Source organism: Oculina patagonica, chromosome 13 (assembly GCF_052425735.1).
Source record: "Oculina patagonica isolate OP01 chromosome 13, crgOcupat, whole genome shotgun sequence".
NCBI lineage: Eukaryota > Metazoa > Cnidaria > Anthozoa > Scleractinia > Oculinidae > Oculina > Oculina patagonica.
This window is the reverse complement of record NC_135770.1, coordinates 21565103-21581427: the sequence shown is the minus strand read 5'-3', so window position 1 is coordinate 21581427 and position 16325 is coordinate 21565103. Positions and strand designations below refer to the sequence as shown.

The window sequence follows — 16325 nt, the reverse complement described above, 5'->3', positions numbered from 1 at the left end:
ATTTTAAGTAATTCTGTTTATTGTCATTAACTATTTTAAGCTCTAAAGATGGAATGGGTAGAGTATTTAATTATAGCAGTCTAATTGGCAAAATCACGGCAACATAAAATCCGAGGAAAATTTCCGAGCATTTTACAAATGACTTTTTCTTACAAAATGAGAACACTACTTGGCTTTTCTGTGTTTCTCATTAGAGTTCTTCTAAAGCTTTAAGCTGTTATTGTGACCTGATTTCAGTTAATTCAACGACCAGCCGGTCAGTGGGGTCATCATTGTGATTATCTTTCAAAATTTTGATAAAAGATTATGCTGTCAGTAATCCACACTTGTTTAATGAGAAGTTTTGCTCGCTTGCTTATCAATTTGGCTCAATTTCAAACTTCTTTGCCATAAAGGACATAGCCTGGTATTGTATTGCATTGTTCTCTCCTCTCACCGAGAAGCTTGCGTATTATCTTAGCTTAAGCTGACGCTCCTTCGGCAGAAGAGCTCTTTGAAATCAATGGAAAACTTTGTAATAATTCAAATTCTGTGCCTCGCCTGGTTGCTAGCAGTAACTGTAAGTCGATAATTGGTTTTCTGTTTTGTTATCCAGTATCATGTACATGTTTTGTCGTTACTAATAAGAAAAGCAATCTAAAGTATAAGCACTTCATAAAGAATTCGACACTCGGTAGAATTCAGTATAACTGTCTTGGATAATTACTGAAGTATTTTCCATGTCCTTTTCATTGTTTACTGCTAAAGCTGTCTATTATTTCCCAAACGTAGCTAAAAAGACGCCTTTATGTCAGAAAACAGCGCATATGATCCTGGTGCCCTTTGCACTCAGACAGAACAATACTTACTTTGATTTCCTTTTGAGTTTTCTGCTTTCATAGAAAAGTGTCTGTAAAAGTGGATTGTTGCTTTTTTCTGCTACACTTATTGGACTTATTGTGTATCGAGTAAACGTAACAACCGAACTTCTTTCCTACTAGGTTGCTTCATCTCCCGCGGAGAAAAAACGAGATAAAGGTAAAAAAACTATAAAAAATAACATATGACAGTGTTATTAAACCGCCGTCAAGCTGTAACGAAATACAAAATGGTCTTACAATTGCATATAACCTCTAAAAAACTGTTTGGGCTGCGAACGCCAAATTGGCTATAATTATCTCATTTCAAACAAGCACGAGCGGAATAAATGCTTTGTAAAAGACAACTACGAACTATCGGTAAATCTTGGTAGTTTTATTTTGCGTATAAAGACCGGAAGACGGCTTTTTGTCCACCGTGGTTCTCGGGCATGGTATAATGAGTGATATCCAATGACCGGTAAGCCACTCAAAACTCTGGAAACACATGCTCCAGTTTAAAGATAGACATAGTGCCCGCAAATACATGAATGTGCAAATTGAGAAATGAGAAAGGTCACCTTGAATATAAAAACACCCGGCGTATCAAATCGAACAAAACCGAACAAATTTGTCATCGAACTCAATCGAACGAATTCGGAAGACATCGAACGATTAAATTCGATGTTGTTCGGTCATCGAATGAAATCGGACAATTATTTTTTGGTGAGTTTGATTTCCGAACAAAATCGAACGAAATCGAAATTAAGCGTTCGATTTAGTTCGACTAAGTCCGGAAATCGAACTTGTAGCTAAAATTCAAATTATAGAAATTGGAACCTAATGAGCGAGTAAAAAATTTATGGTTTTGGAATAAGTGACTGGACACGGTACCGTATAATCTTTGTCTTTTATTTGATCTTAAAGAAACAAAACATAATATTCGAGCAATCTAATACGAAGTAAGTAAACCATTTTTAAAATCGTATGCGGGATCTAATTTTAAATACTCGGGTCTAAAAATAAATATCGAAGTAAAGGAAACATAATTTTAGATGGCTGGATCCATTAACGCATATATATATATGTCTGGATTTATGAAAACCGGGTCAAAGAAAAGTGACGTCAGTATTCTTGAACGCGCACGTTACTGCGCGAATTGGCTTAAGGAGGCTCGATGTAGTATTTTTAGCCTAAGGGTGGTTGTTTTGAAAATTAAAATTATCTAGGAAGCCAATGCTCGATTTTTGCCAAAATACACCATAATGATCAAATATGACCAAATTTTAATTTTTTACTCTCCACTTTGTCACAAAGGTTACCATAGCAACCATTGACGTTTTCTTTTGTTCTCAAACAAGTTTGATTTTCTCGAAATCTAGATTGACTCTTGGTATTCATTTTTTGATATGTTCAAGTATAGTAGATTGACTACCTGTACACAAAATTTTAGGAAAATCTGTAAGAGCGTTTTAGAGTAAATCAAGAATGAAGTTTTTGGTATTTTCTTATAATTTCCTACAATCGGCAGTCGATATATTTTAACAAATTAAAGCAAAAAGTCTTTCGCTTTCAGTTAATGGTATTTGATGATGTAAGTATTTATATTTCAGTGAGAGTAACTGTGCTCAAATAATACAAAACAATTTTAAAGCGCCTATTTTATATTAAAACGGTGTTTTTCTGAAAATTTCATTCTTGATTTACTTGAAAACGCTCTTATAGATTTTTCTAAAATTTGGTCAACAGTTAGTCAATCTACTGAACTTTAACATATCAAAAAATAAACACCAAGAGTCAATCTAGATTTCGAGAAAATCAAGCTTGTTTGAGAACAAAAGAAAACGTCAATAGTTGCTATGGTAACCTTTGTGACTAAGTGACGGGTAAAAAATTAAAATTTGGTCATATTTGATCATTATGGTATATTTTGGCAAAAATCGAACATTGGCTTCCTAGATAATTTTAATTTTCAAAACAACCACCCTTCGGCTAAAAAAACTACATCGAGCCTCCTTAAAACGTAACAAGAAAGGGGGAAAAATAAAGACAGCGCTGAAAGGTAGAGAAGAGAGAGGAGAACAGAAAAAAAGACTGACATTCCCTTTAGTTTTTTTTTATCGTCGAGTTTGGCGCTTAAAAAGGTGAAAATTTCCTTGACCTGGTTTTGATAAATCCAGACATAGATATAATCCCTGTGATCATCAAGAGCTGGAAAACCGAACATTCGATTTTGCTCAATTCAGATTATATTGTGATGCGACGTAAGGCGCTTAGGTATCGTTCTGCGACTGAACTAAATCGAACCTCATCGGACTTATCGAACGTTCGATTTTGTTCGATTTTCAGTTTTTTTTGTGAGTTCGATTTCGTTCGATGACCGAACAACATCGAATTTAATCGTTCGATTTACGTTCGATTGGGTTCGATCGAGTTCGAAAACCGAGCGTTCGACATGATACGCCGGGAAAAACAGCACTGTTTTACAACATTGCACTGTTATGCAACCAAATAGCACAATAATTATCAGCTCGATTATTACTCGCGGCAAAATGCTCAATGTTCCAACTAAGTCTTAATATCCACATACGGTACGCTTCAGTGGCGGTTCCAGACCTTCAGATAAAGGGGGGCCCGCTTGACTATGAATATTGAATTCTGCGAAGAAAATTCCGGCACTTCAAAGAAAATGGGCTATTTCCGAAAAAATAAGGGGGGGGGGGGGGGGGGGGGGGCGGCACTTCAAAGTGGATCCGCCACTGTGCTTCATAAAAATTTTTCCATGTTTTACAGTTCCTAAATTCCCTTTGATAACAATGACTGCTTGCGATTTTTCCGAGTGACTGGATGCTTTTTTTGTATAGCTCTTGCTTTCTTTTGTATTGAAACAGCATATGGATGCCCAAGTGATGAGCTGTCCAATTTCCCCACCAAATATGCTAAGGATCTTCAAAGGCGAGTTTTAAACATGATTATCTTCGCAAGACCCGAAGAAGACAAATTTTGGTTAATCAAACAACGGAACTTTAAAAGAAGACTTGTTATGATAAGTAAGATCTGGCGACTCTGGCCATGCAGGCTATTACAGAGCGGGGCGTTGGGGCCTGTAAGAAACCGAAAAACCGCACAAAAAATGATGCAAAACCGAAAAACTGAAGTGAATTTCAATCAATACCGAACATAAAATTCCAAATTCCGAAGCTCTAACCTTAATTGGCACCTCAAGATTTTGAAAGAAGAAAGAAATAAGTTTTTTTAAAGAGTCTTGACATTTTTGTTCATAACATGCTAAATTACCCTAGCCTGCGTTGCAGACTAACTAAACCCTGGTGTAGTCAGTCTGCGAAACGCGACTATACCAGGGTTTAGTTAGTCCGTGCAACGCAGGCTAAATTACCCTGATCTAACTTGCATTTTAAACTTAAAAGCAGGTTTTCTTTTTACAAGGAATGATTTCAGAGAAACCGTAAACCAAATTGGAAAAACCGAAACCACAGCAAAACCCAAATCCGAAAAAACCGCTAGTATTTTGGCCAGAAACCGAAAACCATATTCTAATAGAAGAAAACCAGAAAACCGAAGAAGACACCAAAACCGAAAAACCGCGGTTCTTTGTTGCAAAAACCAAAAAAACCGATCTAAAAAATGGCCAAAACCGAAAACCCCAAAGTCCCCCTCTTTACATGAAAAGGCTCCCTCGCTTCAATCTACATTTGCAAAAACTTGGCAGATCAATTTATATGATTTGTCAATGATACCTTGTGCTCCCATCTCTCTCCTCGGACAGCGTAGCGGGGCCAGAGTGAAAGTTGTTCGTTTTTTTTTCTCAATGAGGGCATGCTGATTTATTGTATCTCAAGTTGTAAGTAAGTGGTCGTACTCATCCCTTTTCACAAGCAATAAAAGTGTTCTCGAGGGGAAGCTGGGTCAAGGTTTTCAGAACACCAATTCTACCAAAAGATAAGAAAAAAAGACTTAGTGCTTTAGACAAACAATTCAAGAATGTTTACCTACTGTTACAAAGAATTCCCTTGAACAGAGAAATGTACTTTACAGCGGTTTGAATTTACGGCGATCTAAAGGGGTTAGGGCTGACAGGTATCCAATCGGAGTCAATTTACAGGAGCGGACATCACCTTTACTACCTCTTTTGGATGTCATCCATTTTAATCAATTAAGTCCTGATTAAATTTAATACAGGCTGATGCCTCATGTTGGGCCCTTTATCACTGTAGATACACACCACTGTTACAAGCAATGCGACGTGGCTACAATAAACGTTTTTGCTATTAATACCTTTGCCAAATGAAGTGCCGTAAGGGGGTCCTGTATAAAGCCCCATGAGTATTAACAAGTGCCAAATAGCTGTTATTTCTTGTAGTGGGGATTTAAACGAATGGACAAGAACAAAAATGGTTTGGTTGACTTCAACGAAGCTGCAAAAGGAAGATGGAGACTGCGAGGTCCAAGAGTGTGTCAGTTGGCTTTCCTTCAAGAGTGTGATGAGGATCAGAGCAGGAGTGTCTCGCTAAAGGAATGGTTGAAGTGCTTCAAAATCACCACAGGTGACAATTTACAGAAGCGGGAACCCTATTCAAACCGGGCTTTTTTAGACCTTCTCTGACCGGGGGGGGGGGCGGCCCCCCCCCCCCTATGTAACTTCCAGAATATAAAAGCAATCACAATGAAACTTATAGGATGTATTGTATGTCCGAACATCTTTCTTTTGGTATACGTCTCGTGGGATGATGACATGACAATTACATCATTTTGAATAGGGTTAACATTGAATTTTTCCTGGCAATCGGGCGTGAAATGATGGAACGTTGATTTTTAGTGCTAAAGGGCTGTTACAATTTATCCGAAACATTTCACAAAAAAAGGTTTTGATCTTGATATAAAAAAAGCCCACAACTCCTCTTCCCCTCATTGCAGGAGACTGATCTACCTTTTAGGTGATCCGAGAGGGCTTAACGATCCAGAAACAGGTTATAAGTGGTACAATTTCTCGACAGATTTGCTTACAAGAACAACGTTTTGATATCTGTTCTGTTTAGAATGCAATAAAAGCTGTCTCCGTGGTCAACTTGACACTGAGCGTTGTCAATGCCTGTGCCCTACAAGTGTTTTGGAAGGACGGATTGTGACGTCATCTGGATCTCCACTTCGTGACGTTAGCATTTTGTTAGGACTCTCTCCGCACACAGAATTGGCAAGGACCAATAAGAGTGGACACTTTTCAATGATTGACAGGTGTGACAATTCGTCTTATACGTTGAGGAAAAACGACTACATTCCTCTTCGACTTGAGGGCGGCATTCAAAGAGATGACCATCCACTTTTGATCCACCTTGAAGATGCAGGTATACTGAGCAAACTCTTTCTTACTTAGCAATAACAGTTTTTCTCCAGCTGCCTTTTATAAATTTAGGGAAAAGCATGTTCACTGTTGCACATTTTTTTCAATTTACGTCAATTAAGGAGCATATGACTCACAATACGCAACAACTACCAAGTACATAATCATTATATAACGTAGCCTCGTTGGATCTCTATCATCAGATGTTTGCCAACTGTTGTTGGATGTTGGAAAACTGTGAAATGACATTGAAAAGTGCGTGGAATGCCTCTTATCGTCTTTTCTACCAGCTGGGATGTTTTGCAAACCAACACAATTTTATGTCCTTACTTTTCAGAGCCAGCTTACATCACCGTTAATCCTAAGAACAAGATGCGTATTGAGGGACAAAGTGCGAATTTCTCCTGTGAAGCAGAAGGGACGCCACCAATTAAGATAAGCTGGTAATGTAATCGTTGTTGCTACCACATGGACAATGGAGAGGGGGGAGGGGGAATAGTTTTGGTCGTTTTAAATAAGTCAAAGTACGTGGCTGAGGATCTTGTCTAAGTCGAATTCATGTTCCGCGCCATTATGTCAAGTGCCCTCTTAAACAAGGTTAAAACTGGAAGGACTAAGTACCCTTCTATGGAAAGAATACCAGGATAGTTAGCTGCTCGTCTGAATTTTGTTATATCAACGTGAATGATTTTTGATGCCAATAGTTAAGTTGTCGCTTATTCAATTCGATTTGATTTTGGTCTCGTCAAGGTATCACAATGGAAAGCGTTTACAGGAGGTTACCTTGGGAATGAGATCGAACTTGTTCATCCCGAACTTAAATGGAGCTCAAGGCTTCTATAGTTGCAAGGCTACAAACGATTACGGATCTGAGATTTCCACTCCTGCAGAGTTGAAGATCCAAGGTACGTTATGTTTGGTAACAGTTGCTTCCTGGTTTGTGGCAGGAATTGTTTATGCTCTCATCTAATAACAAACTCTTTGCTGGAAAATATTGGTTCGTGAAATAGAAACAAGTTCACTGCTTTTCACTCTTCCACAAAGCAACAAAAACTATAACAGACCAGAAAATATAAAAACAAAAACAAAAACAAACAAACAAAAACAAGCACCCATCTTTTGGGTTGATCCAAAGTTTCGCTTTAGAAAGGTAACGGGTGGGATAAACCAAGGAATCCATTTCACGTCCTTGTCTTTATTTCCTAAAGCTTCAAATAAAAAATACTTCTTTGCGTTCTCTTTCCACAGAGGAGATATTAGACACCTGCAACCGAACACCAAGCAGTCACATCATTAAACTTCCTCCAGGATGCAGGGTACCGAGTACAGGCGAGGACACCCTGGACATCGGACAATGTTCTGACGAGCCTTGCTCGCAGAGTTCATCATTTTCACACACTTGTGGAGCAAAAGAAGATTGTTGCTGCGGACCGATGGGTGACGAACACCAAGAGAAGATCGCGATTAGCTGTGGTATGACTCGCAATACCATGGTATTTTATCGTGTCAGTGAATGTGGATGCACTACATGCGCCAAAAGGGAAACTGTATTAGAAGGTGAGATGTTAGCCGTTTTCACTAATGTTACTATCTTAGTTTGTTTCGTTTATTACTGCATTAATTTTAATGTTTTTCCAATCATTTTTACTTCTTTATTTTGAGGCGACGTACCTTATTAAAGGAATATAACGAAGCATTTTAACAACGCGAACAGAATTTACGCGTAATAAAATTAACGCGAATTTACGAAATGTTCTGGTTAGATGAAATTCGCGTTAATAACATCTATCGTTAATTTCCTACAGTAAGGTACTTATTTTTACCCATTTTGACACGTCAGTTATTTTAAATCATAAATACCCTAAGGTTAAAGTGCATTAAATAGCTAAATCGTCATTTTCCTGTTGGGAAATTGTCTCAGTATTTTAAACTTTGGAAAGAAAGCGCATTGAAAAGTAGTAGTTAAGAAAGAAGAGGGATTGTAAATAGAAGAAAGGAGGTTGATACAGTTTCATCATCACGGTATCTTTTGCTTTTTTCAAAGAACTGATTACAAGAAAACTGTCATTGCTTTATAGGAAAAGTCGTCGGTGGCCCTAATCAAGAGCCAGTCAAGAATGTAAAAGTTATCTTCAGAAAGAAAGAAGTTGATAGAACTAACAAAGACGGTAAATTCTCGTTCATTATATCTGATGACGTGGATCGCGTGGCAGTCACATTCCAAGACCCTACAGATCGGTTGTTTGACACAACTCAAACCATGCCATTTCAGAGGGGCCAGACTGTATTTCACAGGATAGTACTACAGGTGGAGGACCCACCAGTGACGTTCGACAGCAGTCAAGACCTGAGAGTGCCACTGGGGCATGCTGGGGACAACATGGTGGAACTGGAATTGCCAGCGGATAATCTGCTGCATAAAGATGGGAAGCCGTTCAAAGGTGAGTTTCAAGACGTCAGATGGCAATAAAAGGCTTTTCGTTAAATAATTGTTAAAGCTTCGAAAGTCCATGATATGACGAACACTGTATTAAGCGAGATCACTAGGCAAACTGTTGAAAGTGGATCATGGAATGTAAGTCGTCATATACAAGGAGGAATTGTGTGTGTGGCTGGGACCATGGCAAAGTGTCCACTTGTAGAAGCTCGTGCCCGTAAAATACTTGTCATTTTGCACCTCTCTACATTTGCCTTACTCGATTAATATGCTTCAGCAACCGGATTTTTCTCGTTCTGTAAAGTTCTAACTGACATATCTTTCTTCTTGTCCCTATCTCATCTACACTCGCAGTTGTGTTTTTCTGCAACAACTTCAAAGTTTTGCTGTATTTACTTTTCGTTTCTTTTGCTGTAACAAACACTCCAAATCACTCGATACGTACACTCCGAAAGCACATGGTTGAATCTGACGCGGCTTCGTGTAAGACACACTAGATATATCATCTAACAACTACTTCGTGTAAGTGACACGGAATATAACATCTCCCCCTTTTTTACGGTGGCTTACATGCAATAAAAATGAAAACAAAATTAAATTAAATGTTCCAGAGTCCTTGAATCAATCACAATGATTCAATGTTCCAAAGTCTTTGAGACAATATATCAATAAATATTTCAAATTAGCAGGTTAGTAGGTTAGTACTCTTATAACAAAGTATATCAAAGACTATTCAGTCAATACTACAGTTCAATGCAATTGCAATGTTCCAAATGCTTCTAGTGTCTGATCAAGATTAATGCAAACATGTCACGTGACGTAATCACTCAAATAAGCAGGTCGACGTCCCTCTCGTCTAGGCCTTGATGACTCTACTCTGGGGGTAGAAGAGCAGGTGGTAGAAACTTCTTCTGTCGAAACTGTTGGAAGCTCTTCCTGCTGTTGGTTAGTATGCCCTGGTGATTCGTTTGCAACAGTCTCTCCAGGAAGATTACTTTGCTCGGGAATGGCTTGGGATTGTACAACTTGTCCAGATGGTTGGTTACCACTACTAGAATTCATAAGTAGTGTTCCTCTCCAATCCTCACTATTTCCTCCTTGGGCGCCTTCCTCACGCATGATAGCATTGACCAATTTGAACTGGCTTGAATCTCGGGAAATCTCACGAACATCTGTAATTCGCCTTGCTGTAATTGTAGAACCACTAATCCTGATAACTGTATAGAAGATAGGCTCATATGCGGTTGACCATTTATTCACTTTCTTTTGTCTAAGTAGGACACAGTCCCCCACAAGGAAGTTGTGCTCTTTTACATTCACACCATCACGTCTCATCTTCTCTTTAGACAATTGGTCTTTCTCATCAATCAGATCATCTTTCTCACTTCTTCCTCTTGGAACTGTGTGATCCAGTTTCGTTCTGATAGGCCTATTTGACATAGCTTGGTATTGCGTAATCCAAGTGGCAGGGTGAGGAGTGTCCCTGTAAGCCATTAACATATCAGAGACAGCCAAAAAACTGTCGAGGCCAGTTTTTCCTTGGAGGTAAGCAATTTGCTCTGTCTTATTAAGTACTTGCATGAATCGTTCCACTTGCCCGTTTGCGCGGGGGTGCTCCGGCGTTACACGATGGTGATCGAATCCTTCTTCCTTCGCAAAGGCTGCAAACTCATTCGAGTTGAATGGTGGACCATTGTCCGATCGTACCCGTTTCGGTACCCCATGATGAGCAAACATCTTCTTCAACTTCTCTTTAGTTGCCTTTATTGCCGTCTAGAAAACTACTTCTACTTCCGGGTAACGGGTTCTTTGGTCAATTGCAACCAAGTTGTAATGGCCGTCCGGATAAGGGCCGCCAACATCGACTGCGATTTCCCCCCATGGTCCCTTAGGGATCACTGATGGCTTGATAGGCTCCTGTCTCCGATCTTTGGTAGTGACTTGACAGTCAAAGCAATGACCAATCATTTGATTAATCATTCCGTTCATGCCAGGAAACCAGTATTTTTCCCTGATCATTTGTTTGGTCTTTGTTGTACCTAGGTGTCCTAGCTTGTGGGCTGATTTGATGACTTTCTGCTGTAACTCCATTGGCAAAACAATCCTTTCCATTCTGAATATCAGGCCTTGTGCTTCATAATGCTCATCTTTAATTGGATAAAATGGAGCTAGGTCAACATCCTTCTTGCTGGTCTCCCAGTTGCCTTTCTTGATCGTTTGGCTCAGTTTCTGCAAAACTCTATCTTGATGTGTTTCTTCTCTAATTCTGTCCAACACTACTGCATGTTCCGTTTCAATAGTTGCCTTAAGAATCTTCTCAGTGTCATTGTTTCCAACAACTGGCAATGGGTGCCTCGACAAGAAGTCTAGAGCGTCAGCCTCATCTTTACCAGGCTCGTATTTCATTTCAAAGTCCACATCCTGCATGTCCATCACCCATTTCTCGATACGGGGTGGAAGCTTTGCGTAGGCTTATTAAACAGTGGCAGAAGAGGTTTGTGTGCAGTAATAATGGCAAACCTGGGTGCTCCAAGTAGGTAGATAGAAAATCGATCCTTGGCCCATTTCACATATAGAGCATCCTTCTCTGTTTGGCTATACCTCTTTTCGACATCCGTTAGAGTACGGCTTATGAAATGCACTGGTTGCCAGCCCTTGTTGGATTGCTGAAAAAGGCCAGCTGACAATCCTTCATTGTAACTAGCTTCGACTCTCACCATGATTGGTAGCTTGGGCTTGAAGAATGCCATTGTATCCTTGCTGGAGATGCTGGCTTTCAATTCTTCAAACGCATCATCTTCATCTCTACCCCAGTGAAAATTAGTCTCCTTGTGTGTCAGCTCTCGCAGTGGTTTCGTGAGCGAAGCATACCGGGGTATAAATTTGGAGAGATACCCAGTCATACCAAGGAAACTTCTCACCTCTGACTTCGATCGAGGGGGTTTGCACTCACGGATGGCCTGAACCTTCTCCGGTGTCGGTCTTAAACCACCCTGGCCAAATTGGTAACCATAAAAGGCGGTTTTCTTCTGGCCAAATTCACACTTAGGCTCGTTGAAGGTAATTCCATAATCTTCGGCTTTCTGGAATACGGACTCAAGTGTTTCATTATGTTCCTTCCAGTTGCTTGCACCAATCAAGATGTCGTCCCTTTGGTTAAGGCATTGAGGAATGTCCCCAAAAATCCTGTACATTGCCTCATCAAATACGTCTTGCGATGCCTTTGCACCAAATACCAGCCTTTTAGGTCTGAAATTACCCCACGGGGTGCTGAAAGTAGCGACCGATCTTGAGTCTGGGTGTAACTCTAGCTGGTGGTACCCCTGTCGGAGGTCTAATTTCGTCCAGATAGTGCAATCATGGAACTTGTGAATGATATCTTCCACTATTGGTGCTTGTGAAATACGAACCACTGTTTCAAATTCTCCTTTGACCTCAAGTTTGTGCTGTAGAGTACGCAACTTGACATTACTGTTTGCAAGGATCGGCTTGTCATGTGTTCTGTGGATGAATGCCTTAAACTGGTGTTCGTCCATAATATTAACATCTGCCCCACTACCAGCTTCCATTAATACATCCAGATCATTTAATTGTACCATAACAGTTCGATAATCATCACCATTTTTGCCAATCTCTCTTATCTCCTTGGCTTGTTTTAAGTGTTCCGCTGCCTGGCCAAAAAATTCATCATCTGAGCTTGTGGATTCAGCATTTTCAGTTGTCCTCTTAATTCTCCCACTGGTTTTTCCTTTACTTTGCTTCTGTCTTCTGAACTTGTGGCTACGAGTACTCTCAGATTTGCAAACAGAGGAGAAATGGTTCAACTTGTGGCATTTATGGCATTTCTTACCATAGGCAGGACAATCTTTTCCTTTCCCGTGGGCTCCAAACAATCCACAATATTGACATTTGTGCTTTTTGCCAGGCCGCTGTGTTTCGGTAAATCCATCGCTCTGTTGTTTGGGATACTGCAACTCAGAATGTACTCGAGAAACATTCTCACGGTTATCATTCTCACTTCCCATATCTTTAATTTCCCTCGCAATATCCTCCGTCTGGCTTGCTTCGGTCAGAAATCGTGTTAGGTCCCACGTCTTGCTAATGGCTTTCTCAATCATCTTCTTGTTATCAATGGTTTGAATTATGTGCTCCAAAATTCTCTCGTCGAAAGTAGCTTCAAACTCACATTCCTTTGCTTTCTCTCGCAACCTTGCTGCATATGCACTTGTGGTTTCCACCCATGTGTGTTCTCATTTTCAGAAATAAATACCTCGCATGATGCTTATTCTTCTTTGGAGTGAAGTGGTCGTTGAGCTTTGTACGTAACTTCAAGTATACATCTTCCGCGGTCTCTGGATCCGGAAGAATCTTTTCCAGTCGGGCTATTTCTTTTTCACCGTAGATAATAATAGCATCTTTCTTATCGATGGCCTGTGTAATTCTAAAGTACCGGAATTCATGCTCGATTCCTTCCAACCATTCTTCCCATGCTTTACCGACGCTGTTCGCTTCGTCGGGGATGACAAATGGTTGCGTACGAAGGTTTCTCGTCTCCGTCACGACTCGAATCGCTTGTGCTTCTCATCTAACAACTACTTCGTGTAAGTGACACGGGATATAACATTTGCCATCATAAAATCAAACAAACCATAGGGAAAATAGCAGAAGAAAAGAGTGCGTGCCAGTCAAAGTATTAAAAATGCTAAAGATGTTTTCATTTTACTTTCCAAGGTAAAGCAAAGCTGAGGGTGAGTTTGACAGATCCAAGAAACGCCAGTGACTTATTCTCTGCGCCTGGAGACTTCACCACAGTTGACCAATCAGGAGGCGTTCAACCATTGAAAACATACGGGATACTTAGAATCAAAGTTCAGGACCAAGACAATGAGCAACTTGACCTTGCAGGAGATATGAAGATTTATCTTGACGCTGATAAGGTGATAACTTGAAACCTTCTAAAAAAACTGTTAAGTACAATTAAAAAATAAACCAGTGGCCCTTGCGACATTCAGACAACGGAAATGTTTAAGCATGTAATCCATTATTTAGATGCGATAGGTGTTTTGTGGATCATATTATTGGCCTATTTTACAATTTTGAAAAAGCTGACGCTTGTACGCGTAAGAATATCTGCAATCAAAACTGTATACATTTTCTTCAACAAAACGAAATTCTCGTCTCTTTTATCTTTGAACTAGTACGACTGCAGTACGTCGTAGCCTAGCTTCTATTTCAACATATCATTAAAAAAATTGCCACACGTTGCCCATATATGACCAGGAAGTCCTTGTTATATGCCATCCGTACATAACAGAATGATATCCTGCGATATAGGTACATGTAGGTTGCCAAAAATTGTCCGAAGTTTCTCAAAGCGATGCATAATAACAGTTTATCTAGCTGTAAAGAGCATTTCGTTGACAGCGTGTTGACTAATAAGTACAATTGTCCTGCTCGATCTTGCTGAATATCGACTAATTTTAGTCAACTCTCGGACTTAACGGTCTCGTTGGCCAAGTATCAGGCCATATTCCACGCGATTTCGCAGCATAATTGTTCAATATATGCAACATCTGTGACAACGTGCCGTTGCAATTTTACGAATAGAACATTTTTAAGTGTATTGCATGTTCTTTCTTTTCTTCTTAAGATTATGTTGCCAAGTAATGCTACTGGAGAAATGGCGCCATGGCTGTGGTGGCTGGATGCGAAGACCGGAAGATGGCGCCAAATGGGAGAAATGAAACAAGTCAATAACTCAAGAACCAAACGCTCATTGGGTGGCAGGAGGTTTTATATTGGTGACATTCAAACTGATAAAATATCATTCATCAACATCGACATCCTTTGGAAGCGCTGTTATGTCCGGGCTCATGCTTACACCATGACCGATAAAGGCTTGCAACCTGTTGTCGGTGCCACGGTGACGCTGATTGGCAAAGAAAATACCGAACAGGAACAATATTATGGATATACCGAGGGAATCACCAATAAAAATGGAATAGCTTGTATTCCAGCATGGTGCGACTCTAACGTTGTTTTACAGTCAAGCAAGATGTCATTTAATGCAGATGGCAGTGAGAGTGTTAGCCAACTAAACCCCGATGATACAATCCTAGAAAAGCTGTCACCTCGATTAGAAGCATCTGTTGTAGAAGGGAATGAATCGCGTTCATTTCAGTTCACGACAAAAGTAACTTCGCAGGCAGGGCCCATATTCGGCGGTGATGAGATGAACAAGTGTCTTGATCTCAGTGACACTTTGGTGGCGTTTAGGTTTTACTTGAACGAGACTAAAAGCAAACCGAATCAGGTTGACGACTTTGGTTCCAGGCCGCCCGGCCACCCACTGTCATGGTACACGACAGATGCTGGCGAACCAAACCAGGAACCTAAGAAGTGTTTCCTTAAAATTAAAATCGAATATGACGCCCCATATTCACCAGCTCCTATGGTATCAGTGCAGAGTTTCGCACCCGACCGTCAAACCAGGTACGGATTTTCCTTAAAAGAACTAACATCCACAGGCGAAAATTCCACCGCTCGTGTATGGTATCGGGAACGTTCCGTGGTGGCTTCTGCTTGCGTTGAATACAGATGCAGCGAAATAGACAAAGAGACATTCCTTGTTGTGACTGTTCTCACTAAAGCTTGTGTGTTCCCAGAACCAATTCGTCGTCTTAGTCCAGAGTTTCAGGCGCAAAAGTATGGAAACTTTACCAACACAAGTTCTCGCAGGAGAACAAGCTTCTATGCCCCGGTTGACATATCTGACGGCAAATTAGGACTCTATTCAGGTCCTGGAAAGATCGCAAAAGAGCGCTGCAAGGCCGGAACAGTAGATGATGTAGGAGAGAGCAGCGGAAGGATAAACAGCGATGGATATGCAGTGGTAGCCGTTGACGAAATTGAATGCTATGAGTGGTTCGAATCTTGGGAGCTTGAACTACCAGATGACAATGGCCCAAATTGAGGTTCCCTCCCAGGTCAGGGAAAACGCAAGAGCTAAGCAACGAGATCATCATATTGAAATATTTCAATACCTCATTGTAATAGTTTCTTTTAAATAACTGAATCGTCAAAACAAATAAATTAGCGAGCTAAATTCAAAAATTAGAAAAAAATTGTCCGTGACCGACTGCGTTGTTAAACTAAAGAAAATTGGGTAACGTTACCACCGATTAAGTTTGCTTTTTGTTGTTGTTGGTTTTTTAATGTTGTTATTTGTTTTTTTTTTCTGTACTTTAAAATAAAGAATTTTCAGTTCATTTATGCCAGAAAACATCACGTCGTGATTCTTTAAAAATGAATAAAATGATACACGGTCATCAGTTAAATAAATGGCGCCGTATTTCGTTTGGTAGATTACTTATCAGTAGTGGGGCATTTACGATGCAGTTATAAGTGACACAGTGAATGTAGAAAATAAATTTTTAGTCCGGAGAAAAATAGTCGAGTGGATTTTCGAAAACCGACTGAGAATGGATTCTTCCCAAACAGTATCAAAAACTCTTGCGCACCCATCGTCGAACCAAGCCCCGGTTGTTCAAAGGATGGATAACGCTTTCCACCGGACAAATCAACTGATATCCAGTGGAAAGCGTAGTATGTTGTGTCCACACTTATCCACTGGATTTATCTGGTGGAACGCGTTAGCCATCACTTTAACAACTGAACAGCTCCTTTTCCATGT

General features: G+C 40.1%; 1 protein-coding gene across 1 annotated transcript; it reads left to right on the top strand.

The window, feature by feature from the left end:
• The first annotated feature begins 205 nt into the window (after window positions 1-205).
• Window positions 206-16070, top strand: LOC144636253 (cartilage intermediate layer protein 1-like). Its single transcript, XM_078495413.1, has 11 exons — window positions 206-559; window positions 981-1017; window positions 3728-3882; window positions 5218-5401; window positions 5894-6199; window positions 6533-6638; window positions 6946-7100; window positions 7444-7752; window positions 8274-8636; window positions 13364-13569; window positions 14283-16070. The coding sequence occupies exons 1-11, from the start codon at window positions 503-505 to the stop codon at window positions 15603-15605; spliced, it is 3201 nt and encodes a 1066-aa protein (XP_078351539.1). The 5' UTR covers window positions 206-502; the 3' UTR covers window positions 15606-16070.
• The last annotated feature ends 255 nt before the right edge of the window (window positions 16071-16325 follow it).